This window comes from Aulonocara stuartgranti, assembly GCF_965226115.1.
Source record: "Aulonocara stuartgranti genome assembly, chromosome: 11".
NCBI lineage: Eukaryota > Metazoa > Chordata > Actinopteri > Cichliformes > Cichlidae > Aulonocara > Aulonocara stuartgranti.
In genome coordinates this window covers 3,080,814-3,108,205 of record NC_138947.1, presented here as the reverse complement: position 1 = coordinate 3,108,205, position 27,392 = coordinate 3,080,814, and the positions used below count along the sequence as shown (strand labels likewise).

Genomic DNA, 27,392 nt, shown 5'->3' with positions numbered 1-27,392 from the left:
CTCTCCTCCTCCTCTCCGGTGTGTTGCAACGCAGCTCCGGCTCAGTTCCCGGTGGAGATTTTTCTGGTTGGAAATCTTTTGTGTCTCCTGCTTCTTTCTTTCTGTCGCGACCATGAAGCTTTCCGCCGGCTCTTTCAAACCTTCCTCCCTCTGAGAGGCCCGCAGGACTTTCAGCGTAAGTTGACACCGATTCGAAAACTTCCCCGTGGATTTGTCTCGTGCTGGATCAACTACGCTGCTTTCACGTTCAATCTCTAGACCTCGGTAGCTTAAAATAGAGGCAGATAGACGGAGTTGAAATGTTTTCCACTGGATGGGGATGGGTTTCCTTTTTGGAAACATGTTGTGGGACGGGACAGGCTGGGGTTTAAAACAGCTGAGCGCCCTTCGAAGGGCGAAAGCTGGAAAGACAGATTCATTCATCGACAGTCTGGCTGCACTTCACTGTCAGCGTGGCTCAAGGTCGACGTGTCCCGCCCTGTGGGGAGCTACTGTAAACAGCCTGTAGCTGCAGACAGCACAGGGCTCAAAACATCCACGGAGGGAACAGAAAGCTGTAAATCAGAGCACCAGTCAGGCTGCTGATAATGTCAGAACGAGTCGTGCTAAGTGTGAAGGCAGCTGGAAAATACAGACAATTCTCAGCCATCCATTTAAACTTTAAGTCAGGAACACCGTTGCCTATGATGAATGTTGTACCAGAAGAAATTCATTACCTTCTCAGTAAGCTAGTATGCCACTGTGATAGTGGAACTAGATCAACATACTGTAATCTGCAGGGAGGATCCCCAGGGGAAGAATGACGATTGGAGTGAACTTGTAGATGAATAGGTGTTGGTAGGTATGGTGATGGTAGTAGTTTGTGCCAAAAGGCTGGACATGGCTAAAGTGAACATTTCATCAAGACAGAAGGCTTTATGCAACAGTGGGGGAGTATATCTTATGCAAAAGGAACAGTCGGAAAGACAGAATGTAGCTGGGCAGGATTGGGTGTCTGCAGGCTGTAGGATGGCTTTGAAAATGAAGAAGAGAAAGCAAATGAAGGCAGAGGCAAGGATTAAATGGTGGAAGATGATTCAGTGTGGAGCTGGCACAGGCCCTGGGTGATAGGAAAGAGTTACCAAATGACTGAGGAAGCACAGCAGAAGTTTCTTTGGCCTATCCTCTGGGCAGAGGGCTGAGGACAAGAAGACTTGGTGGTGGAATGAGGAAGTACAAGAAGGTATTCGACGAAAAAATGGTATAGTCAGGGAGATGAAGTCTGTAGACAGAAGTACTAAAGTGTACAGCAAAGGAAAAGTAAGTTTTGTTTGAGGCTGAACACTAAGGAAGGAGATAAGGACTTGTAATGGTTGGCTAGGCAGAGAAGTCAAGCTAGAAAGGATGTGCAGCAGGCTAGAGTGATTCAGAATAGAGATGGAGCTTTCATAACATTCTAAGAGAGTGTGCTAGGAAGATGGAAGAAGTACTTTGAGGAGCTGATGACTGAAGAAAAGGAGAAAGAGAGGAGGGTTACTAGGATGGATGGAGGAAAGCTAGAGAATGAGGAAGTGCAGAGGATTAAAAGAAAGTGAGGGCAGCTATGAAGAGTGTAAAGGTGGTTTGCCCCGATGACAAACCTGTGGAGCTATGGTGATGTCAGAGACAGCAGTTAAGTTTCTAATCAGATTGTTCAACAGAATCTTGGATCTACTCATCCATTTCAACAATAAGGTTGATGTGCAAAGTTGTAGTAACAGAAGGATGAAGATGATGAGCCACACACTAGAGATATGGGAAAGAATTGTTGAAGCTAGGTTAAGAAGAGAGGTGAGGAACAGTGAGCATCAGTGCGGCTTCATTCTGAGAAAGAGCTCCACACACCTGATGTTTACTTTGAGAGTGTTGATGGAGAAGCATAGAGAAGAGAGGGTCAAAGGTTGACAGGTGAGGTAAGGCAGAAGTCTCTGCATCATGTTGTCAGACAACACTGTGACCTGTAGTTGGAGTAGGTGGAGGTATGCTGTGGACAGAAGAGGAGTGAAGGTCAATTGAACCAAAACCGAATACGTGTGTGAAGGAGCGGGATTTAGGTGGTGTGGTGAACATGCAAGGAGCAGAGACAATAAAAGTAGCTGTTTAAATACCTGTTGTTGAGAATGCAGGCAGGGTGGAGTGGGTGGAGACGGGCGTCAGGGTGATTTGTGACTGAAGGATAGCAGGCAGAGAGAAAGGGACGGTTTTACGATATGGTAGGGAGACCTGCTGTGAGACGGTGGCGCTGAGCTGGTGGCGGAGTTGAAGGTGTTAAAGCTGTCATTGGGAGCAACGGCTCAGGTCGAGCATTTTTGAAACAAAGTTAGAGAGACGAGGCTGAGGTGGCTTAGACATGTGCACAGGAGGGATGGTGGATATGATGGAGAAAGGATGTTGAAGATGAGCTGCCAGGCATTTATGGATGTAGTGATGGAGGACAAGCAGAGGGTGTGACAGAGGAGGAAGCCAAAGAAGAAGACTGTAATCTGCAGAGCCCTCAAAGTACACTAACATAATAATTTTCTGTTGACACAAAGAAACCAGCTTGAGCGTCTCCTCGTTATGTAAATCCAAACATCATAAAAATGCACAACCCTGTTTCCAGAAATGTTGAGATGTGTGAAAATGATATATATCAAATAAAGAATTGGAGAATAGAGAAAAAACTTCTCTACACAAGGAACAAGGGTGGAAAAATACTAATGTGTGTTATGTTTGGATCCTCAAGCTGCAATTACATTAAAACACACATGGTTCTGTAGTGGAAATCACTTTGTGGGCTTACAACAGACCAGTGCTGGAACCATAAATGGAAGTTAAAACTCCACCAAGCAAAACAAAAGAAAACAAAAAGAGGCCAGAACCCCAGCAGCCCTCTCTGGGCCTCGTTTGTGATGGAGTGGGTGGAAGTAAAAGCTTCCTGTGGTCTGATCAATCAAAATCCAAAATTGTGTTTGGAAATCTTGGAATTTTTGCCCTCCAGGCCAAAAAGGAAATGGATCCAGCTTATGTGTGTAGTTCAAAAGCAAACTTTGTTCTGCCTAATATTGATCATACAGTGTTCACAACACCAGGCCGTCAGTAGTAAATGATGAGAATTTCCATCAGTGTCTGTATGAAACATTTGAGCTAAATTCTGCTTTAATTTACAGTTTCCTCATCTATTGGACAACAAGGGGAAGAAGTCCATCTGTCCAAGATGTCCTCCAGAAGTAAAAAGGACCAGTGCCAAATATGTGGCGGAGCTCTCCAGGGAAACCAACGGCGGTGGCTGTTTGGGGGCCAGAATAAGAAAACTGGTCAGCCTCGGACCCCAACAGGGTCGTTGAGAGGAGGGAGCCGGTCCCAGTCATCACAGAGCAGCTCCTGGGGTGAGTATAGAGCTTAATAAATGCTTAACATATTGTAATAGTGTAAAAGTAAACATTTTGTTTCTCTTCACAGGCAGCACGTTATCTCTTGGTTCCTCCGTTTCTCTCTCCAAGTCCCTGATGTCCGTGAGCTCCCCCTCCAAGAGCGTGGATCTGCTCACGGTGTTGACCCACATACTGGGGCAGTCTGTACCACGGGGCGGCGGGCAGGGGGAGTTTGTATGTGGCAAATGCGTGTGCCTGCTAGAACGCGTGTTCAAGTTTGACACGGTCATAGCCAGGGTGAGGGTGCTTTCGTCTGAGCGCCTTCAGAAGCTGACGCATGAGAGGGACAAAATCAGACAGTGGGTGCGCCAAAACTACTGCCACAGGCATCTGCAGGACTTTCAGAGCAGGAGCAGCACCAGCGAGGAGGAAGGAGAGGTGGAGAAGGAAGGCTACAGGGAGATGCTCAAGGAGAATATGGCGCTTTCAGAGTACGAGTGCTGGTCAGAGAAGTGGGACACGTGTCCGTATTTTATCAGAACGGGGAAAAGATGCAGAAAAGGGAAGGGGTGCGAAGGTTGCGATTCCTTACGGGTGTCCGACTCTGATTACGAGTCAGTTTGTGGGGTTCCTCGTCACATGCCTTTCCAGCCCTTCTCCCCGTTGTCCCAGGATAGATCCCAGAGCGTGCCCCTCCACTGGCAGAGGGTGCCATCCGTCAACTCCAGCCCAGCCTCCCTGGCAGGGTCCAGTCTCTCGTTACGAGCTCCTTCCCACACGGAGTCCATTCAGTCTCTTGATTCTCTGGACGGGAATGACCCCTTTGATTCAGCAAGTGATCAGTCAGTCAACTTCATGCTGAGAGAGCTGAGAAGTATTGGAGGGAAGCCGGTCAGTTCGCCATCAGGAAGTAAAATCCCCGTTCTGGGCAAAAGGGATGGGAGGTACCTGGGAAAAATCGAGGAGACTGCATCACCCACAGTGACCAGGGTGCTGAACTTTAGGGATGTGGAGAACGGAGGGGATGAAGAGAATGGGGATGTCCTAACATTGCTGAGGGACGAGTTCATGCCTCTTCACCGAGAGGTGAGTGTGCTGTAGAAGATCATGCAGGCCTGGATGAACTTTGAGCAGTTGCCATGTGTGCTAGTAGCTGTAAATATTGACCGTGGCTGCAATAGTTTATCCAGGAACAGCTGCAGCTTGTCCAAACATCCAACATGATTAGAATTACACGCGTTACTTTTCTTTGTGTATTGCATAATAGCCCACACCGTGTTTATTGTGAGGCTTTTTTATTTTATTTTAGAAGACTGCTGATAGAGTTCATCATGGTATCCGGCACCTAAAAGGCCAACTTGACCAAGCTGCATCCCGCATCAGGACCCTGGAGGCTGAGCTGAAACATGGGAGAAGCAAACAAGTGGAAGTCAACGGATCACAAGACTGGGCCCCTGTAAGCTTTCAGTTTGTTCTTTAGATGTTGAATAATAAAATGAATCCAGTTTTCAGTTTGAAAAACTGGTCGGCAGGGCCTCTAAGAAAACTGTCCTACTTCTCACTCAATTTGTGACCTCATTGATCTGACACGCTCATTTGATAGTCCTTTATAACGCAGCATCATGTTCATTTGATAAATTATGGTAGGACCGTAACATGGTCCTACTTTAATTCACATGGATGATGAAGTGGGTCATCGGTGTCTTCGGAATTCATAATGTCCGAGTTGAAAAAAACAAACAAAAAGATGGCAACAGTCAAAATTTAAAAGGTGCAGCTTCAGATTGGGATGTCACAGTGGGTAATGTCACAGTGGCATCACACAGAGTTTTCTGATTGCCATCATTTCTCTTGTGGATATGAAAGCAAAAGCAAAGCCAGGTGGGAGGTGAAAACATCTCATTCTAGGCTTCGGTAGTCCAAAGGCCAGATTTACTAACTACTGGTATCTAGACTAGCTTGAAGGGTAAACTGAACGGAGATGCTGCTGATATTGTGATTTAAGAGATATTTATTTATTACCACAGAGTTATTTTTATCCGCTGTCACACGAGGTAAATGTCTCCAGCCTTTTATTTCTAAGAAGAAAAACAGGTTTATTGCAGCAGAGTGACACAGCAGCTCCTCGGTCACATGTGCAAACAGCTCCGTGAGCCACCCTGCGAGTGTTGACCGAGTACAAATATAGCATTATGAAAGGAATGGAGGTTGGGTGGTTGGTTTTGTATCTGTGCAGGGTGTGTCTACATTTCCTCATTTTCAGGTGCACATAAAGACACGCACAACACAAACACACTCGCAGCCTCTCACTGGAATCTTCCCCGACCGGTGGAGTTTGCCCCGGGCTCGGTAGTCTTATGATAGGATATCATTAACCGGCCTCATGACCTGTCACAGCGAGGCTGCTGTGTTCACATGGTGAACATTATTAATAATTAATGTGAAATCTCTGAAAACAGCAGCAGGTTTAAACGTGCAGTAACTGATATTTAAGTTACTAATTTATCCCCGAGCAGTTACAGTTTATTTTGTTTTTGTTCTCTTTCCAGGAAACTGATGTTTTTAAATTCAGTACTCGCTCTCTTTTAGCTTTCTTTGATCTCCAGCAGCTCTTGAGGGAAGAATTTTCCTCATGAACAGATGAATGCTTTTTTTATGTTCCATTAAAAAGCTGAAAACTGCCTCCTGCTGCTTCTGGCTTGTAACTGTAAGAAATGGGCTGAACTGAAACATAAATGAATACAGTCACAACAGCCACCTATTTTCTCATGGCCTCTTCATCACATTATATTGAAACTTTTCAGTTTTAAAGCAGTGTTGGGTGATGACAGATCAACAAATGAAGAGCTTTTTTCTCTTTGGGGGATTTGCAAAAAAAAAAAAAAAAAATCGAAACAAAGCTGCAAAGTATTAAATTAAATGGATCCTTACAGAAATGAAATAATAAAAAGGACTAAAGTGCTTGTTCTGAGCATATTTAAATATATTTATTAAATGTTTTATGAGTTATCACACAGCAGGTTGGAATAGTTGTAATCACTGTTTAAACAATGCTGAGAATTTTCAGGGATTACTCTGTAGAAAATCTTGTAATTATTATTTTCCTATTAAGTAAATACTTTAAATATTTAATACGTATAAGTTCTCAAATTTAAAAAAAAATTGGCTTCTCTTTTTTAAAATTAATTTTTAAAAGTAGGTAAACTCTGAGCCAATACCATTTCAAACGCACAAAAAAATAATCAATAATGGAAATGGTCGTCTTTAAACTCTCTGATGAGGTACTGGAGTCTGAGCTGTTCCATGGCTTCTCTGTGGCTTTTGAATGAAGCTGTTTGTTCTCTTTCCTCCAGCTGGTCCAGGAGGAGGCGGCTGGCAGCTCCCTGCTGCAGAGCCTCGGCCTCTCCCTGCACAGCCGCGAGCGTCTGATCCAGGTGGGTGAGGTGGAAAGCGTTACGGCAGCTCGAGCTGCTGCTGCTGAGGCTCCGACTCGAAAGCTCTCTGGAATGTTGTTTTTCTGTGAAGCTGCTGTACGTTTAAAGTGGCAGTGCCAAATCTGTGTGTTCAGGAGTGATCGGAGAAAGCTTTCATCACGACTGCCGGTGTTTGTAGCTACTTGTCATGTTGATGATTAACAGCAGGAAAATTTGTGGACTCACAAAAACACAAAACAAAACGGGGCTCACCTAGCAGAAAGATTTTCTTACCTGAGGGTTACTGGAGGATCATGGAGACTGTTAACCATAAATGTCAATATTTTCTTTAAGGATAATGTAATAGGATGGAGCTTTTCAGTTACTAAAACGATTAAAAGATTATCAGTGTCCACATAAAATACAATATGATGATATAATTAGTTGGTTTTACATGTGCTTGTGGACAGAGACTGCACGTCTCTAGCTTTACACTGGCTCTTTCTCTCTATTCCAGTCTTTATGCTGGGCTAACAAGCTTCTGGCTCCAGCTTACTTTCTCTTTGCCAACCTTATCTGAATCTGAAACTCTTCCATTTAAAATATGCACATACTTTATATTTTTACATCTAACACTCAAAGAAAGTCTGCTTACCTCAGCCGTTTAATGCAGAAACCACTGAGTAAGACAGTAAATATATGCTACAAAAGGAGAACCAGGTCCTGTAAAAGCAGCAGAACCAACATAATACTGACATTTTCAGCATTATACTTCATTTTGTGTTGATCCACACCTCTGCCTTCTTTACACTTGAACACTGAGAGTTGTGGTTTTAAACAGATTTGAGCATGTCCGTGTACCTGCTTCTCACTTGCATCCATATCAAGTCATTGCCTCTGGGTATTGTAACTCTCTGTAGTATTTTGCTTTAAAAGCTCGCTGTAATCCTCGTTTAGAAAGGATTTCAATCATTTAACATCCAGAAAATGCAGGTAAAATGTTCACGAATGTGTTCACAGACAGATATTTCCTGTCTTCCAGGAGTGCACGAGTCTGATCAGCAGGCTGTGTGTGGAGGAGGGAGCAGGGACTGAGCTGGCCAACAAGCTGACTGAGAACTTGAGAGAGATTATCTCTGACAACAAGGTTAGAGCTGTGCTGTCTGTCATTCTCATGCTGATTGTTGACATTAAAGCAAAGCTTGCTCTGCTTATGATGACACATGTTACCCGCTCACTGAAGCACGGCGGTTGTCAGCACAAGCAGGCACATTTTTGCTGATAGTCAGCAAACTGAGCTTTCGTGTCCCTGAAAGGGTGGAAGTACTGTGATGGACACTTTTTATTGAGTTCAAAATTATGTTTATTTTCTGTCGATAAGCTGATTGTTTCATTTTCTGATCTTCAGGCTGCGCTGGAGGCTCTGAGGTCTGAAATAACTGAAAAAGAGAAGAGCATGGAGAACGAGATCGAGGCTCTGAAGAAGGCTGGACGAGACCGAGAGAGAGACTTGGACACCCTCAACACTGTGCTGCAGTGCAACCAGGACATCATCAGTGTAAGACCACACACTGCCACACGGGTGGTCTCCTGTTTGGCTGTGACTCTATTTCTTTTTGATACGAGGTTAGAGATGCAGGACAACTCGGGGAATATAAAACAATCCTGTCAGCTCCTCTCATGCTGTTTATTTTGCAGGCATGCTCATTCATACATTGCATACATACTGATCTGTTTATTTGGTTACTTTATTTAATTCAAATACTCGCAATTAAACGCAAAACACAACTGCACGCTCAGCACTTTAGTCGCGCTGCATGTACTTGAAGCTCTCTCTGTTTTTGACTCAGGACCTGCGGGTGGCTCTGGGAGAGAAGGAGCAACTGCTGAAGGAGGTGGAGAAAGAGAGGGAATTGTGGAGGCAGAGAGACGGGGCCCTCACTGCTGTCCTGCAGGAGAAGGAGGCTCTCATCCGCACCTTCAAAGAGCAACTGGAGAAAGGGATGGAGGTAATACACCTGCAGCCAAACAAACCTCTTTGAAGCTTCTCCTTTTACTGTCCTGTGGCCGTAAAACACGAGATATATAAATGTTTTTGCACAGCACTCACAGAAGCAGGGCAGAAAAACCCCTAAAGTAGCCGCGCCCTCCTTAACTGTTGAGGCTCGCTGTAGTCTGCTGATGCTTCAGTGCTTTGAGAGCAAATCTCACATCTCTTTATTGAAGGTTTGTTGGAGCTTTATGCAGAGAGACAGGAACAGCCTGGCACTAGACAGGAAGTCATTGTGCACAGACAGAATGAACCTGCAGTAGCATCAGCAAATCTAGAAAGTGAGCTAGATTGGTTTCTCTGGGTTAGAATTAGATTATGAATTGAATTTATTGAATTTAATCACTATAATGAAAAAGCTTCGCCTGTATTTAGCATGCACATGAACACAAACACACCCACCAGTCATTAGTGTGCTAACAGTATAATTATGAGCCTGTCTGTGTGCTTATTTAGTCCCCGGGAAACGCTGGGCAATGCCTCCATGCACTGGTGGGCAGTTATCTGAGTTAACTTTGACTAATAACCAAAGCTGCTTCTATGAGGAGCATCAGTCAGATGTGATTAAAACTAGTTAGAAAGGTTCCCCTGCAAGTTTTACTTCTATCAGCATTTTTATGTTTCTGTATTCTCCCCCAGATTTAAAGTCAGGATCTTTTTAGTGCCATGTCTCTCGTATTATTAGGATATGACATGTGGGGTTTTTTTTCTCTGTGTGACTGGATGAACTCTGCATTCCTCCCTCTGTACAGCTAAGCTGAGGTTTGTCAGTAAATACTGACTTCAGTAAGTAGAAACGTGTCATTTTCTTCCAGGCTCTCTCAGATTCTGTGACTGGCCAGCAGTCAGGGGGGGGCGGGGCTGAACTGGCAGCTATGTTGAAGGATCAAGAGGAAAGCAGCGCCACCTTGTGCCAGGAGGTCACCAAGCTTACAACGACCCTGCAGGAATACCAGGACATGGTGCAGGTGGGAGATTAGCCCGGCCACACGAGTTAATTATTTCAAGTTAATTAGAAAACTGAAAAAGCAAAAAGCCGCTGAGTTTGTGATGAATTTCCACTTTTACCTAATAAGTCTGCATTCAAACACACATTCATAGTTTATAATAGATTATAAGACAGAAACTTTTGAAAATACAGGGAAAAATATTAAATTGTAAACTTTTTAATGTATCAAAAATAATGTGAAAGATAATTAAGTCCTAGCTTCTATGATCGAGCGGTTAAACTCCTTTTGAATGTACCTTTCCTACAGGTTAGAGCAAGTGATTTACAGAAATGACAGGAAATTTAAAAAATGGAATAACTTAATAATCTAACCAGTAAAAATGCTGCTCTTCCAAAACAATGTGGTGCTTCGTTTTTTAGAAATTGCTTCTAATCAGTGCTGGCTGGAAAACCACACTGAAATTTAAAATGAAATCATCGCCATAAGCTGCCTCCGGTTTGTGACCCTAAAGCTCCACATCACAGCCACAACAAATCTGAGCCGTTCATTCTGCTTTTTCTCCAGAGTCAGCAGGAGAGTCACAGTCGGACGGTGTCCTCTCTGACGGCTCAGCTCAGAGACGCTCGGCAGGAGCTGAGGGAGAAGGAGAAGAAGAAGAAGGAGGCGGACCGAGCGCTGCAGAACGACAGGGAGGACAGAGAGCGGGGCGAGAGGAGACTCAGGGACAGCCTGGAGAAGAGGGACAAACTCATCGAGGTAAAGAAGCAATTCGTGCCACTCTGCAGCATTTTAGGCAGCTACTCTGAACGCCTCAAATAATAACAAAAGCTTTAAAATATTTTGCATCTGTGTCAAAATAAATATTAAAAAGCTTTTCATCCCCAGGAAGATGCACTTGTGCTGCACATGCCAGTGTCTCAGAACATTTGAGCTTCATTAACAGCTCAGTACCAACACTGTCAGCGTTTTTGCTCAGCCAATGAGAGCGCTGAACCACTTTATGCACCTGGCAGCTTGATTGGAGGCCATGTTTGTTGAATCCACCCATAGATTTCTGTTCAGGATCCTTTGAGTGCCCCATCTCCTCTCTTTGATAATAATACCGATACTTGATGTTTCTTTAATATTTATTGTTGGGCAAATAATAAGAAGTGAGTGCGTGCCAGTGTTTGTGTATATCCTTGCTGTCATGTATGTGAAGACAGAGCACCTGATACAGGGCCTAAGACTTGTAGTGGAAAGCACTGCTGCTTACATCTGCTGCTGGTAGACTCCTCACACGACTGCAGTAAAGAATCTGTTCTTTGTTGCGTTCTTTAGGCTTTGTTTTGATCAAAATATCACAGAAAGTATGGAAACACTGCACTAATTTAGGAACTTCTCGAACTTATGAACCTTTCTGTTCGTGTTTCCAAACCGCGAGAAGAATTGTTAAGCTCAGACAGGTGGTTTTTGTTTTTTGCTTGCCACTTGAATTCAAATATTACTTCTTGGTTAAGTTGTCTTCAGTGTTGTTGTTCGCAGTAGGAGGAGTACAGAACTAACAATGAACTCGCTGTACTTATGAGTGCTCTTCTTTTTAAAGCAAATCCTTTTGGATGCTGAGGAGCGGGACCATCTGTTCAGAGAGCTGCAGCAGAACCTGCAGAACAAACGTGAGCCTTTGACGGCCGTCAAACACACACTGTGATGGAGGAGGAGGAGGAGCCGGGCTGACACACTGCACCGACGCCATGCAAACTCACTGCACAAAGACGGAGGAGCACTTTGCACTTTCCGCACCTCCTTTCTGCCTCCTGAGCATATTTATCTTGGTGTACATTAAGTCTATTTATATTTATCCTCGCAGATTAAGGAGACTTGAAGGAAAGAAGCTACTTTTCTCTGTGGAGTGAGTGAGACGGTGTGATTGTTTTCTGGAAGGGGAAATGTTTGGTGTGTCCTCTTGTGGCTGGATGTTTAATACTTGATTCAGATACGAGCAGATTACTGTATAAATGTGATTTTGAATGTAACGGGTTTACGCAGTGAGATCATTTCATGCAGCGGGAACATCTCTGAATGGTGTCATTGTCCTTTAGGGCAGGAGCGGGCACAATATCGCTTTAAAAGGTGTTTGTTTTTTTCGGGGGGGGGGCGGGCTAATTATAATCTTTAAAACTCTTTATGGTGGCGTCTTGTATTCATCTTTTTCCTTAGTACAGAACTGCCTAGTTGCTGTTTACAGTGCTGATGTCACGCTTTGTTAAGTGGAAACGTGCAACCAAAGAAATGTTTTTAACTGTTTTAATTTTCCATTTTTCTTTGTCTCGCTTTCTATTTTTCTGGAATTATTTTCAACCATCTTTAATGTTTACATGTCTCGTATTGTTGGTCGGGAACTGAGACATTTTTTTTTCCCCCCATTTTTTGCCTTTTAACTCAAGAGGATTAAAAACTCTGATCCAAATAAGTTCAGTCTGCAGTTCTTGTTATTTTAAACTGCATTTCAACTTGTTCTTTCTTAAAGGGACATTTCACTCCAGAATTAAAGTTCAATCTGCTTACCTTTGGACTGCTCTGCAGTAGTGATCCTTCACTTTAATATAATGTAAGTAAACAGTTCACACTCCATGGTAATCAAAGCAGCAAACCACATGTTTGAAAAACTCAGCAGCAATGTGTCTCTTAAAGTTCATGAGGCAGTTACTTGGAAGAAAAATTCCCAAACCTAACGTGAGCAGTTCCACCAACCCTGAGAAGTGTGCGTCTAACATTACAGCTCAACCAAGAGGGACGGCTTTAATGTTTAGATGCTGTCAGACTGTCGTGAGCACGAGTCGCTCACTGTGGGAAAGTGCACACTTTGATTTACAGTAATACAGCAGGAGTGATTCAGTGCTGTCAGTCAAAGTCGCACAAGCTAAAGCAGACTGCTTTATTTTCCACTTTACTCTGATGTAGATGAGACTTCACAATGCATTCTATCAACTAAAACCATAAACTCATCAGGAAGGCATTTAGGGTCAAAGATCACGGGAGCCACAGGGGGCTTCAGGGAGTCGACCCCTGCTGGTCATTATAGAGAACGCAGGTTTAAAGCACTGTCTAAGTTAAATTTTAATTTCAGTCAGATTTTATATTTAAAAACACGCACATTCACAGAGCTCCTGACTTCCTCCTCCTGAAGCTTTAAAAGCATGAGCCTTAAAGCTGTAGACCTCCACCCCCACCTGTTGCAGAATTCTCACATCTCTTATAGTTTTGTCTTGTTTTTAAGTAAACTATCAGTCCTCGCCTTCCTTTAAAGAACCAGATACGAAGTAGAGAGGAGCACTGACGCGCCACAGCTGTGTTTCACAGTCATTTAAGAGTTTCTGTGAAAGTTGAAGGGGAGATCACACTGAGTGCTGCGTGTCCTCTGTTCCATTTTCTCTCCAATCACCAAACAGCTTGGAGTTTCTAGTTACTTTAGCTACTGTTGCTATGGAGATGACACAAAGTTTTCACCCTGGATACTTGGTAGCAGTCACAGATGAGGCCAGTTCATAGCATAGTGATGCAGGTTCAGTCGGTTCCCCTCGGCTCTGTTACCATCGGACCGCAGTCCTGGCGCGAGGGTACGGTCCGCTCCATTCGGCGTGCTGAGCGCCTGGTCCGGCAGACTCGAGCCGGGCAGCCCGCTGCGTGCAGCCAGCCCCGGAGCGGCAGCAGCAGCGCCGCTGCAGGAGTAAGCCTAAAGCGCTCAGACGGCACAGCGGAAGTCACAGCCAGAGATAAGATAAGAGCGGAGGCGTGCAGACCGAGGAGTCGTGACTGCGTCTGCAACCAGAAGATATCAAGACGCCAAAGTGCAGGAGCCATGGTGAGACAAACGATCCACAGTGTGCCAGGGTGGTGTGAAAGCCTGAAGTTATAGATTTTAAAAGTAAATATATGTAAACTATTCTAAACTAGCGTTCACAGTTACAGGAATCCATATGAAAACTGCACAAGAGTTTAAACTTCATTTCATATTGAATAATAATGAATAACTGTTTTGCTCTGTAATTAAGTCAAGGCAGCTTTATTTGTAGAGCAAATTTAAAAGACATCAAGTATCGGCCAGAGTGCTGAACAGAGGGACGTGGAATTAAAAAAAAAAGAGGAATTAAGATAAAGGAGGTAAAGAAGATCCAAAAAATCCATATATATACACATAAGCAGACTCTTAAATACACTTGTCTATACAAGTATATATGTACACATACATGCATATACGTATAGACACACACAGGTATGCACGTGGACATAAATACATGTATACATATACACATGCATACAACATCCAATGTGATAACAGACCAGAATAACTAAGATAGAATAAAAGACTTAATCAGTCTTTTTAATTATGTCATAAGCACGAGCAACTGTTTTAGCATCTAAATATACTAAAAGTACCTAAATTAAAATTACTCATAATGCATTAACACACTGGAGGTGATTTTAATTACTTATACCCCTGAATAACTTTATTTAATACAGCATTATACATATTCATAGATTTAAAATCTGCAAAGCAAAAATAATGGTGTGGTGCACACAGATGTGGAGTATTTTCTTCCTGGATTCAAGCATCTAAAAAACAGAATCACAGAGAAATACTTAAACAAAGTCTATTAAAACTGAATCAGCAAAGTATTTAAGTAAATCTACTAAACTGCTGCTACTACTACATTCCACTGCTCACCCTATCCATGCCCTCATCCTGTGGTGTTGGGCATTGTGAGCTCAACAGTACTCCAGTCCAGTGGCATGCAGACGTTAAATTTATGGGGTATGAGCCTGAAAAGGTTGGAATCTCAGCTCGTAGGGAGCCAGGATGAGATGTTTTAGGAGATAAACAGACTGAAACATTCTTTACAGAACACTGCAGAGCAATGAAAAGTAAGGTAAGGTAACTTTATTTATACCTAAAGGCAAGGTAAATTTGCTTTACAGAAAAATGACAGCATTTGACATCCCTTTAAAAACACACATACCTAGTAAAGATATAAACCTCACTGTGGCACATATATAGTAATTTTAATATTTCGAATCAAAAACAGTTCTTATTTAATTCAGTGACAGCAACGGGGACAAAGCTATTTTTATAACGCTTTGTCCTGCATCTCGGAAATAGAAACCTCCGTCCTGAGGGAAGAAGCTGAAATTCACCCCTTAGAGGATGGGAACCATTTTTAAGGATTGATAAAGCCATCCTCTGTACCTGCTTAGAGTACAGGGAGGCTAAACAAGACTGTGGCTCACCTATCAGACGACTGGACCATCTCACTATCTGATTTAGAGAGTTTTTCTCTGTGACAGAGGTCTGACCAAACCATGCCACCAAACAAAAGGATAAAACAGACTCAATAAAAGAACGATAAAACAAAGTTAAAATTTTTTGGTCAATGTGGAAATGAACAAGTTTCCTAAGGCAATAAAGGTGCTGGTGACCCTTTTTACAAACTGATTTGCAATTTTGATCAAAGTTCAGTTTTTCATTTATTATGGTCCCAAGATATTTATATGATTGTACTTGCTCTATTTTCTGACCTTTAATTAAAGTGACTCCGTCCCCATTTTGTTGTTTCCTAAAATCAACAACCATATCTTTTGTTTTAGATATGTTCAGCTGGAGATAAGACTCCTCACACCACTGAACAAAGTCATCAATGACTGGACCGTGGTTAATTTCACCCTCTTTCAGTAAGCTGACAATAACAGAGTCATCTGCATATTTAATAATGACCCTGTTTTCATGTCTGCCCTGACACATGTTTGTATAGAGAGTGAATAATAAGGGCGATAGGACGCACCCTTGAGGAGAACCTGTGGAGGAGAACACTGGGTCAGACAGAACCCCATTTATTCTCACTCTTTGTGATCTGTCAGTTAGAAAATCTAAAATCCAGCCCACCAGGTTTTTCCTGATTTCAAACTGTTCTAAAAGTCTTTTAATTAAAATATGGGGCTGTGTTGTATTAAAAGCCGAAGAAAAATCAATGAAAAGAAGTCTTGCAAAAGTCCCTTTACTCTCTACATGTTTAAGAATTAGATTTAGTAAAGTCAAAAGTGCGTCCTCCACTCCTCTGTTGGGCCTGTATGCAAACTGCATTGGATCCAGCTGACCTTCAGTCTCTTTCATAATCACATTTCTGATGATTTTTTTCAAAGACTTTCATGACAACTGAAGTGAGGCAACAGGCCTGAAGTCGTTTAGAATTTTTGGACGACTAGATTTAGGGACAGGAACCACGACTGCTTCTTTGCAAAGAGAGGGCACATGTTGTGTTTGCAAGGATTTGTTAAAAATAACCTCAAATATAGGACTGAGTTCATCAGCACAAGATTTAATTAGGCGGCACTAATATTATCAGGACCCTGGCTCTTGTTCACATTGACAGTATGAAAGGCCTTTTTAACATCGCTGAGTTCAATAATAAAGTGCTGAGTATCTCTCAGTTTCTGTTTCAGTTCCAAAATATCCTCGCTAAAATCAGAAGAACTAAAACGAGCATAAAACATGTTTAAAGCATTTGCAAAATCTCTGTCTGAATTAAAACCATCTAACATGACCTGACTGCTGCTCTGGGGATTTTGAAACCCTGCTATGGTTTTCATACAAGTCCAGGCAGACCCCAAATTTTTTGCAGCAAATTTGCTTTCAAGAAGGTTTTTGTAGCTCTGTTTTGCTTTCAAGATCTCGATTTTCAGTTCCTTGGTGGCTGTCTGAAAATCGGTAACAGCCCCCTCTTTAAAGGCCTGTCTCTTTTTCCTTAAACAGGATTTGACACTTTTAGTGACCCATGGCTTATTGTTAGCGTAAATCTTAACACGCTTACGGGGTATAATCATGTCTTTACAAAATACTGCATAAGAGCTAGTAACATCCACCAAAGCGTCGAGATCATCTCCACAAGACTGAATAAAAACTTCCCAATCTGTACACTTAAAACATTCCTGCAAGGTAAGCACAGATTCTTCTGACCATATGTCAACATCCTTAGTCTTTGTCTTCTCTCGTTTTAAGACAGCCCAGAGGAAAGTACAGCTTTATAAATCAGCAATATTTTACACTTGTTGGTAGAGGCAGAGCTAAATTCATTTAAGACTCTCATCTCTGAGACATTTTAAGACTTAAAACACCTTTATTTTCGAACTCTTTCTATATTAAAAGCCTTCACTTGTTTTTATTTAGATTTTCATCTTCTGCATCTTTTAAAGTTGACTGATGTTTTTGAGTATTGGACTCAGACATTGAGCTTTTTTTAAAGTTCCCTGGTGGCTCTCAGAGGACACCTGTGGCCCCGTTCCCACCTTCCAGCCTGCGTGAGCAGTGTGCCGGAGCCAGTGTTGCTGTAGTTGCTGACTACATGCGCAGAGTTCGGGAGGTGGAGGTCCAGCTACGCAGGCAGGCTGGCAGAGTGACCGAGGAAGGTGTCAAGCTGGAGAGAGAGCGAGGACATCTGGAGAGGATGCTGCGCAGTCTTAGGACCAATCTGACCATCAACCAGAAGAGCTCGGAGGGGAGAACCAGGAGGCCATCCACCACTGAGACGGCAAGCTTACACAACACTTAAAATGCTGAAATTCTTCTGTCTACTTTGGTGTTAAAGATGCTCAACCGTGGTGAAGTATTTTCTGCCCGGCACCTCAGGATCATTTTCAGGATTTCAAGTGCAAAAACTTGCCTGCTTGCCTCACACACATACAGCATTAAATCTTTATTACCTCCAGTGTCACTGAGAGTTAATCCAGCACCAAGGATTATTTGATGAAGTTCAGAGCTGTAGACTGAGGCCCTGACAGGTCTGCCCGTTTGCAGGAGAGAGATGGTGCTGATTACTTGCTGCTGTGGGAGAGGAGAGAGCTGGCTGAGCTGAAACAGGATCTGGAGGGAACACTGAAAACCACACTGAGCCAGCTTCAGGTGATTTACAGTCCTCTGTCTTCATCGCTTGACTTGTTTTCCCTCTACTCTACCCTCACAGGCATGAGAGAGGTTAGAAAAACAACAATGCTCAGGTATCACTAACCTCCACCCTTCTTCTTTAGATTTTGTTGTTGCTGGATTTATAGGGACAGTTTATCCACCTAAACTGTTCCGATGTGAGACGAGTGAATTCTCTTAAATTTAACACATTTAAAAATCCAAAAAACTTGTGAGCAGTTTTGTGACTAGAAGTTTGGTGGATGTAGATAGTAGAAAAAAAGTAGTTCCTTTGTTTTGGTTCTTTGAAGACCAAAAGGCGAGTGCCATTAGGTTGCATTATATTCAAGAAAAGGCATAGACCCACTGATAAGATGGTACGGTGATGTGTCTGTTTTAGAGTCAGTTGTCCAGTCTTGTTGGTTAGAACTACAGGCCAGAGGAAACATATGTAAATTCACTTTTGAGGTGAACTGTTCCTTTAAGTTAAAGCTCAGGCATTTCAGGGGATGAGTAACAGGAAGTAACAGCCATGTAGCATATATCTTTGAGGTTGCTAAACTTAACATCTTTATGTTTACTGGGTTACTGAAACTCTGCTGCGTATCCAGGCTGTTGATGCCTCGACCAGCTGAATGAAGAATTGAAAGATTGCCTGCATGGGTTTCTTTAGGCTGCTGCAGCTTTTCCCCACAGCAGAACTGCTTGTTGACTCTGAATAGGCTGTATGTGTGAATGTGAGCTTGAATGAAGGTCTTTCTGTGTTGGCCCTGTGATAGACGGGGACATGTTGTTCAGGGTCTATTCCACCATTTGCCTTATGAGCTGGGATGCTGGGATAAGCTAAAGGCCCGAATGCCCCTGAACTGGATGGGCTGTTTGTTGTCAAGCATTGGCTAAGCGCACTGAACAGAGAGTATAACTGAATAATGTACATAGACTGTACAGAAAGATACATGTAGCCACTGTGAAATAACCGATTGGTTTGCGGTTTGCATTTTCAGTCGAAAAAACCCCCCCACTTGTAAATCTCACATATTTTATTTTATGAAACTTTTTATTGTTATTTTTTACCACATTTTTCTCTCTGCAAAGTAACCTGTACCTATATATTTGTCTGCCAGCTGCTGTCCTAATGCATTATTTCCTGCCTTCTTCTTTAAGGCCCTGGGTGAGAGCAGCAGACAGCTGCTGGACTGTGCCAGTGAGAGGGCTCGAGTACTGGAACTGCTCCCTCTCAGTGGCTCTGCTGGAGGACATGACTCTGCACCTCAGACCTTTATCAAAACAGACCCCATCAGCCCCTTTACTCCAGGTACACTCAGGACAAGGAGAAGCTCTCGTTAAGAAATTTTATAAGAAATAAGAGCAAATTTTGCCCAAATATCAATGAAACAAGTGAGAAAAACAACAGCACAGTTCTTACACCACACATAAATTATATATTTTCAAAACAAGATCCTAAAAACAGAGAAGTATAAACTCCAGATCTTTAATTAAACGAATTAGTTGCTTTGTGTGTGGTCACTAATCTACACAGCCAGTGTCCCTGCTGACACTCAGAGAAAGAGCAGATCATCTTAAAACAGATCTCCTGTGTCCTCAGGATTAAAATTGACAGATAGGATATCCCCTGCTTCTCTTGCAGAGTGTAAAAAGGCTTTAGAGTCGTCCTCTCTGAGGGTCAACCAGTCGCAGCTACTGAGAGAAACCATCAGACGGACGCTAACCAGCGCCATCAGCAGGCAGAAAGCTGCTCATTGCGCTGTCAACGACGGCCTGGTGAAAAAAATTGCAGAGACAGTCACTCTGCAGGTAAAAAGATCCTGAATTAATGCAGAAGTGCATTTTTGTATTAAAGTAATAACACATACTTAACCATCATTCTGTCTTCTGTAGCAAAATCTGGCGCTGACGTCTGCAACCACCCGGCAGGCCATGTTTCGTAAGCAGAGGGAGATCAACTGCATTCGTCACAGCCACGGCAGAGCACAGGTCAGAGAGCGTGTGGAGCGTGTTTATTTGAGATTTCATGAAAACGTTTGGCTCACGCTGTCCTGCTCACAGGGTCCAGAGTACAGCAGTGATCTTCTGTCCAGAGAGAAGCTCAACAGGCCTCTGGTGAAGGTTTATCAGAGACACCCGGGGACACAGTTACCTGAAGCTGCTCAGCTCATTCAGGTGCGTCCGACACACATTCGGCTGCCACATTCATTATCATACTTCCTGAAGTGTGTTTTGGCCTTTACCTCGTCCTGATGTCAGGTATCTGAGTCTCTGACTGCTGAGGTTACATGTGTGTGTTTGCACTGTGATGCTAAGCTGGGAGTGTACTCTAAGCCAGCGGGACCTTTTGTGCTGAAACGACTAAGCTAACAGACTCTGCTGCAGGTGTGTCAACATGGACGGTGCCTTTCACATGCAAACTGAACCAGTGATAAATTGAACATAATTAATCTGCAGCTTTAATATTTCCAATCATGTTTTCTTTTTTATATTCTGGTAACATTTAATAACTTTGCTGATTACTGATGGATAAATATTTAATACACATTTGTACAAAGAAAAAAAAAATCCAAATACAGGGTGAGCTGAATGCTCTGGGGTGATGTTAGTTTGCACTTGAACTCAGCAGAAACTAATCTGCATGTTTGTCTGCAGAAACTGAAGCTGAGACTTGTTTCTAAATTCTGCCTCATGCATTTTATGGTTTGCAAAAATAAATTGTGACCTCAAAGCAGAACGATAGGCGTGAAGCACAGTCTCACTCTTCAGCTCAGTCTTTAAAATGATGCTTAATAATGCTTTGCATGTCAGATACGGCTAAAAATGAACACAAACTGAACATTTACCAGGATTCGTATCATTATCATTATGGAGTACAGTGGCTGGTGTTCACTTGTATTAAAAAGCAAAGTGGTTTATCACTCTAACCTCTCATTTTTCCTCAGACAAACAAAATCATTTTGAAATGTGTTTCCTGTGTGTCTCTCAGAGCGGTGCAGCGCTCAGACGATGTCTTAAGTCCTCTGAGGGTGAGCTGGGGAAGCTGGAGCACACATGTCTGCAGCTGCTGGATGACCTGCAGGGCAAGAGAGCTGCAGCTCAGGTGGACGCAGCTGTGGTCCGCATGAGGCGTCAGCAGGTCGACAAGCGAGCCATGCCCGCTTTCCTCCAGCAAGGGGCGCTGTGATGCTAATTTAGTTAATGATGGGAACTATTTACAGGTTAAAGAACATTAGAACAGCTTGAAAATGCACTTTAAGGTAAAATGTTTATGCACAGTCTTGTTTCTTTGGCTTATTTATGTTTTTTCCTAAGCTGTTTAGTTTTAGTTGAACTGTATTACATAATCATAGATATTTAATACACAAGTGATCTGCAAATTTCAGAAAAAACACATTTTATTCACAAACCAAAACATTACATGTTTCAACTTAGAAAATATACAATTTTGGAAATATTAGCTCATTTTGAATTTGATGTGGCAACACGTCTCAAAAAAGTTGGGACAGATTGTGTGGCAGTGTCCTGTGGCCCCTCTTCTTTTATATCCAGTCCCTAAATGTCCAGGGTCTGGGGAGAGCAGCTGCTGGACCTTTGGTCCTTTTCTTCTCTGATAGCTGATTCTAGCTGCTTAACAGTTATATTTCTTGTTTCATGATGCTTCAAAGGTTTTCTGTTGATGAAAAGTCTGGAATGCAAGCTGGCCACTCCAGCACTGAGTTCTGATAATAAGTCAGATTGTCCCTCTCGTCCTCAGTCTGGAGGACACAGCGTCCATGTTTTCCAGTAAGAATTTCAGATTTCAATTTGTCCACAGAACAATTTTCCACTTTGCCTTTTAACGAGCTTTTTCCCCAGAGAAGTTCTTTGCATGGATGTGCGTTACCCTGCTTTTGGGGATGGCGCAGAGAGCTGTGTTCAAAGACTGTGATTTCTGGAAATGTTGCTGAGTCCATGCAGTTGTTTCCATGACTGAATCATGTTGGTTTTTAATGCAGGGCTGCCTGAGGGTCCAACGATCACAGGCATACAGTTTAGAGTTTTGACTTGATCATCATTTGCATATCACCATCATGCAGATGATGAGATAGTTTTTTACACCAAGAAGTATTATTATAACTTTTCATGTTAATCTCAGACTCTTCTGTTGGTACAGCCCATCCAAAAATCCTGTTCTCCAGATTTAAATTCTAGTGTGTCTGAGCCGTCTGATCTGTGGATGGATATTCTAACCAAACTCTGAGCTGATAGCCTCATACTGCATCATCTTGTTAAATACGACAACTTCTGGCTCCAAAAAAATGAGCACTGTTCGATTCAATTCAATTCAATTCAATTCAATTTTATTTATATAGCGCCAAATCACAACAAAAGTCGCCTCAAGGTGCTTTATATTGTACAGTAGATACAGAGAAAAGCCCAACAATCATATGACCCCCTATGAGCAAGCACTTTGGTGACAGTGGGAAGTAAAAACTCCCTTTTAACAGGAAGAAACCTCCGGCAGAACCATGCTCAGGGAGGGGCGGGGCCATCTGCTGTGATTGGTTGGGGTGGGAGAAGCAAAACACCATCTTTGACACTTAAAATACAAAATCAAAGACCATGGGGTATGTCTGTTTGTTGTTTGCACCAACAGGCATCTGGAGCTATCATCAAGTGGACACTCAAAGAACTGCAGCATTTAGGAATCGCATGCTAAATACTGCAGGCTGTTATTCTGCAGTCTGGCCTGATAGAATAGAATAGCCTTTATTGTCATTGTACATGTGCAATGAAATTGTGATGTACAGTAGGAGAGATGAAATAAAAAAGAGAGCTTTGTTTGAGCTGCCTTCTCTCACTGGAGAGTTTAATGCCTGTGCTGTTAGGATGAAATCTTCAGCAGCTCCACAGAATTCAGCTCTGGGTTTGAAACCAGTATAATTCTGTGGGTTTCTCTCAAGACAGCATATCACTCCACAGACACTTTCATTCTGATCTAATTAGGCTATCTGTTATTGAAATAACAATAATAACAACAATGGAAAGAATGACTTTTTGTATGCCTGAAAAACAGAAATAGGAAAAAGTATCCAGAGATGGAGTAATTCGATTATCTTATCTAACACACAATAATCATATACTGCAGATTATCTCAATGCAAACACTATGAACAAATCTTACTGTGAAAAAACATGAAATCACCCTGTGTTCAGTTTGAAACTGTGGGACTGTTCATTGCTTCTAATCACTTTTCTCGTCATGGGACTGCAGGTCACTTGACATCCCTCCCACCAAACTCAACGTCTTTCATTAGGAGATGAGATGTGATTTAATAAACCTGCCCTGCTTCACCTCAGTACAGACACATGTCACATCATTCTTTAGAAAAAAAAAACCTCAAGAAAGCTTAATACTTTCCACTTTTTCCACATTTTAAGCTACACAGATGTGGATTTTCTTCATAAAGCCCCGTTGATTATCTTAAGTCTGAATGGACCTTTTCTAAGCAGCCATGGCTTCGAACAGAAGTCTAACAGTCTAATTTAATCATAAGGAGTGGGGTGGGAGATTCTCCCAGAGTTGATTAAGGGAATATTAAGAGAAACCAGTAAGAGATTTACCTTCAGATCTCTGTGGCTGCTCCGTCTGCGTGAAGCTAGTTTGTAAAACTTTAGCTTTAAATTAAAAGAACAAACAAAAAACAACTTGATTTCTTGAATTCAAGATGAAAACAGCGGATTCATTCTAGAAAATATTCTGAAAGAAACACCTTTAAGAGCTGAAGCGTCGACCGGAAACATCAGTGATGTCGAAGCTGCTTGGCTCTCTGCTTCTCCTGTGTTTACTTCCAGCTGTGGGTAAGTCAGCAAAGACGGTGTGTGCATGCTTCTGCTCGTGTGTTTAAAGGCACAATCCATGCAGCTATAGCGGACAGAAAACTCCAAGGTTAACATTAATATAAAAAACCTTATTTTCTTGCATAATTAAGATCTATTATTTTCCCCTCATTGTTTGATGTATGAAATTTTTGGAAAAGAACTATTTAAGTAGCTTTAATGTGAGATGAAGAAAGATGTAACTGGGAAACTGGAACCATTACACCTTATAAAACTGCCTAAATAAAATTATTTTAAAATACAGAAATATTTTTGTTTAGTAATGAATATGTTTGATCTTTGTATTACTTGTACATATAAAAAACCTCTTTGTGTCACATGATGCCGTTCCATAAGAAATATCCAAGTGCATTAGCAATCAGAGGTAGTTAACATAGAAGAGTTTAAATAGCTGAGGCTAACAGACAGTGCACAAGAGAGTGCACGCAGGGTGGAGTGGGTGGAGGTGAGACAGAAGGATACATGTGAGAGTAAAAGGGAAGGTTTATAAGACGGTAGTGAGACCTGCTGTGACGTATGGTTTGGAGACTGTGGCACTGATAAAACGACACGAGGCAGGATTTCACTGAGAGTGACCGGACAGGATTAGAAGCTAATATATCAGAAGAGGCGAGCCTGAGTTTGTTTGGACATGCGCAGAGAAGGGATGGTGGATATGTTTTAGAAAGGATGTTTAATACCAGGCAGGAGATGCGTGATGTAGTGGAGGAGGATCTGCAGATGGTGACCTCTAAAGGAAGCAGCTGAAAGAAGAAGTGGTTAACATTCGTGTTAGTGGTAAAGAGAAAGCAGTGTGTTTCATCATATTAGGGCTGCAACAAATAAATATTCTAACCACTGATTAATCTCGGTGATTAATCATTTTGAAGTACATTTTTAAAAGCAGTTTAAAAGACATCCGTTTTTACCATCCTTGTATTTTGTGATTATTATGATTCAGTTGACTTTTTTTACTGTGGCTCACATGCAAAACTCACATCTGTACTTCAGTTCCCCTCTTCTGTTACACCTGTGTGTTCCCCACCATCTCCCCTCTGGACTGCATCAGATTCCCCTTGAAGTGTCCACCTGGGCAGCTCTGTCTGTCCAGCCGAGCCGTGGGTGAGAAAGGTGAGTTCAACTCGAGTCACTGAAAGTCAAATTTAAATGAATCAAAACTGAGAAAAAGAAGCGAGAAAGGTCAGCGCCCGGCTCGGGGAGGAGTGTGTCAGTGTGATTTGCTTCTTTCTTTCAGGGGACTTCCGTGTGGTTTTGTACGAGAAGAGCTGCGTCCTGCCCTCCCTGTGCGGAATCACGGGTGAAAAATACGCGCTGGGACTCAACTTCACCTTCACCAATGAATGCTGCAACACTCACTTGTGTAATGGCGCTGCTACATCTGCTGCCCCCTACTGGATTGGGACATTATTCACACTTCTAACTCTGTACTCCGTTTGGTGAATAGTCAACGATATAAAGCAGTTCGGCAGAGATAGAGTTCCTATTTCCGCCCTCTAATGGACAAAAGCTGTACTAAACTTTTTTAAAACACTATATTTATTTATTTTTACTCTAACAGTAAATCGGTAACAATAAGGCAAGCGCACCAGTGTAGTTCAAGTTCAAGTTCAAATTTTATTCGCCACATGCAGTGGCAGGTTGCCCTGCAGTGGAATGAACCCGCCCCCGACCTTACACACACTACACAGACATCACATGGGGATACAAGTCAGAGAACGGTTGCATTACAGAAAAACCACTGAAATGTCCACTACAATGGGAAAGTACAAGAGGAAAAAAAGAGACCTCTGCTCATGCGCATGAGAACAGGAAACAAAAAAACTCCTCTGCACAGAAATGTCCACAGTACAACATTATAGAGCACGTGACCAGCAACAGGGATGGGTAGGGGATAAGGAGTAATCCCAGGCAACACAGCAGCCATCCTGTAATATCCAAATTCACACAGACACACATGAAAAAGTACAACGTTTAAAACAAACAATGTCCTGGTAAATTTTCTGTTGGATCCAAAAATCTCACAAAATTAAAAAAAACGTTTTGTCGTTCAGTATATGCAGGTCTTGAAGGTTTGAGTCCATTTATAATATTTTGTCTTCATTAATTTTTGCTCATTTTTATGATATGTCTGTGTTTCTGGATACAAACCAATCCCAGTGAAACAGGCTTTCTTTAGCCTCTGCACATTTAGTTCATATGCATATTTATATCGTAACAATTTACCTGCATTAACCAGTTACAGTGTATTAATCTGAGGCATGAATTCACCTGCGGATATTTTCATTTTAAAATCTTTGTTCTGTGCATTTATTTCATGACCTGAAGTTTCTGACGAGCAGGATGGAAACATTCTAAAATACTGATATGACTGCCTTTTAGTGGTGTGCAGATTCTTCCGATACCAGTAATTTATATTCTAGAATCGATTCTCATATTAAAATATCGATATTTTAGTACTTTGGGGTAAATTTGTAGTTTTTCATTAACAGGAACACAGTGGAAAGAAACTATATCATTCTGATCGTCTAAATTGGAAGGAACTACTTCCTCTTACGCCTTTCACAGTCATATGCGAAATATAAATGTATAAATGTGTGGCAGCCCCTGGCGTGGGCGCTCACAACAATGGCTGAGCGTGAACGGAGTCATGTGTGGACGTATTTTACCTCCACAAACGGCCGAGACGTGGTTTGCGATACATGTGGCAAGACAGTGAGGTGCTGTGTCAACACCACTAACCTGTCAAACACCTCAGAGTAAATCATATCACAGAATATGACGAGCGTATGTTGAGGCGAACTGAAGAGGAGGAGAGGGACAGGTGCTGCTAGGGGAGACAGATGAATTTCGCGGAGTCCTTTAGTGCTGCAGGCAGGCAACGTGTTCAAATAGTGCAAAACTTCAGTTTTGTTTTTAATTTCTACATGATAATTCTACATTATTAAGCAATATGAACAAGTAGTCTGATGTCCTGTAATCATTATGAAGTTATATTATTACGACTACATAATACAATTATATATTGTATTATGAAATACAATGAAACATTAAGTTTTTGTAGAGAGTATTGGTATCGGATCAGTATCGTCGATACGACTCGACGGAAAGGAAATCAGTGGTACCGCACATCACTACTGCCTTTCTTTAACAGTCCTTTGTATATATCAGCAGGTGTTTTGGAGGTCCATTGAGTTAAATGTGTTGGTTTTACAAAGCATGCAACCTGTAGAAGTGTAAAGGTTTTTTATTCAGATTGAATCGATTCCTGTTATTGAAACAGTCAGGATAAGAACATCTGTCACCAGATGGTGAATCTTTTCACTCCTTTTAGAACACAAACAGTGACGAGTCACAGCCTGGCACCAAAATGTAGACTAAACATCCAGGGTACCAATTGTTCCTGTTCCTCTGTATCATAGACATTCAATTGGTGGCATTTTGCATTGAAAATATATGTTTCATGATGAGATGCTGATCCCATGACCAGATGCTCAATAACAAAAATCATGCTGTTTTCTGCCCTGAAAACTGAATATATTTGTCTTCTTCTGTACTTCTGAAAGACAAAAAAAAAATGCTGGAAAAATAAAGCAAATGTAAAAGCACAAAATGTCAACGCAACCTTCTGTACTAACAGAGCCTGTAACTGGGAAATCTTTCATAGTATGAGAGATTGCGCGTTTTAATTAACTATGAAAAAGCAGCTGATTCTGGGGGAGGTCAGGTGATCCTCCTGGAAAACATCAAAACGTTGTTTTTACTTCAAACAGCCGGTGAGTGGCGCCCT

The 27,392-nt window shown here is 42.2% G+C and overlaps 3 protein-coding genes across 3 annotated transcripts; all 3 read left to right on the top strand.

The window, feature by feature from the left end:
* LOC309717180 (uncharacterized protein) lies at positions 1 to 12,338 on the top strand. Its single transcript, XM_082551529.1, has 11 exons — positions 1 to 175; positions 3,168 to 3,386; positions 3,460 to 4,457; positions 4,681 to 4,827; positions 6,725 to 6,805; positions 7,827 to 7,931; positions 8,193 to 8,342; positions 8,635 to 8,793; positions 9,650 to 9,802; positions 10,349 to 10,540; positions 11,370 to 12,338. The coding sequence occupies exons 2-11, from the start codon at positions 3,215 to 3,217 to the stop codon at positions 11,472 to 11,474; spliced, it is 2,262 nt and encodes a 753-aa protein (XP_082407655.1). The 5' UTR covers positions 1 to 175; positions 3,168 to 3,214; the 3' UTR covers positions 11,475 to 12,338.
* Positions 12,339 to 13,168: 830 nt separating this feature from the next.
* On the top strand, positions 13,169 to 21,026 carry tektl1 (tektin like 1). The gene is made up of 8 exons (XM_082553014.1): positions 13,169 to 13,628; positions 17,062 to 17,346; positions 17,613 to 17,717; positions 18,882 to 19,032; positions 19,366 to 19,532; positions 19,617 to 19,712; positions 19,785 to 19,898; positions 20,713 to 21,026. The coding sequence occupies exons 1-8, from the start codon at positions 13,299 to 13,301 to the stop codon at positions 20,908 to 20,910; spliced, it is 1,446 nt and encodes a 481-aa protein (XP_082409140.1). The 5' UTR covers positions 13,169 to 13,298; the 3' UTR covers positions 20,911 to 21,026.
* Positions 21,027 to 23,506: 2,480 nt separating this feature from the next.
* LOC309718061 (uncharacterized protein) lies at positions 23,507 to 25,658 on the top strand. The gene is made up of 3 exons (XM_082553017.1): positions 23,507 to 23,566; positions 24,596 to 24,715; positions 24,840 to 25,658. The coding sequence occupies exons 1-3, from the start codon at positions 23,515 to 23,517 to the stop codon at positions 25,043 to 25,045; spliced, it is 378 nt and encodes a 125-aa protein (XP_082409143.1). The 5' UTR covers positions 23,507 to 23,514; the 3' UTR covers positions 25,046 to 25,658.
* Positions 25,659 to 27,392: the final 1,734 nt, after the last annotated feature.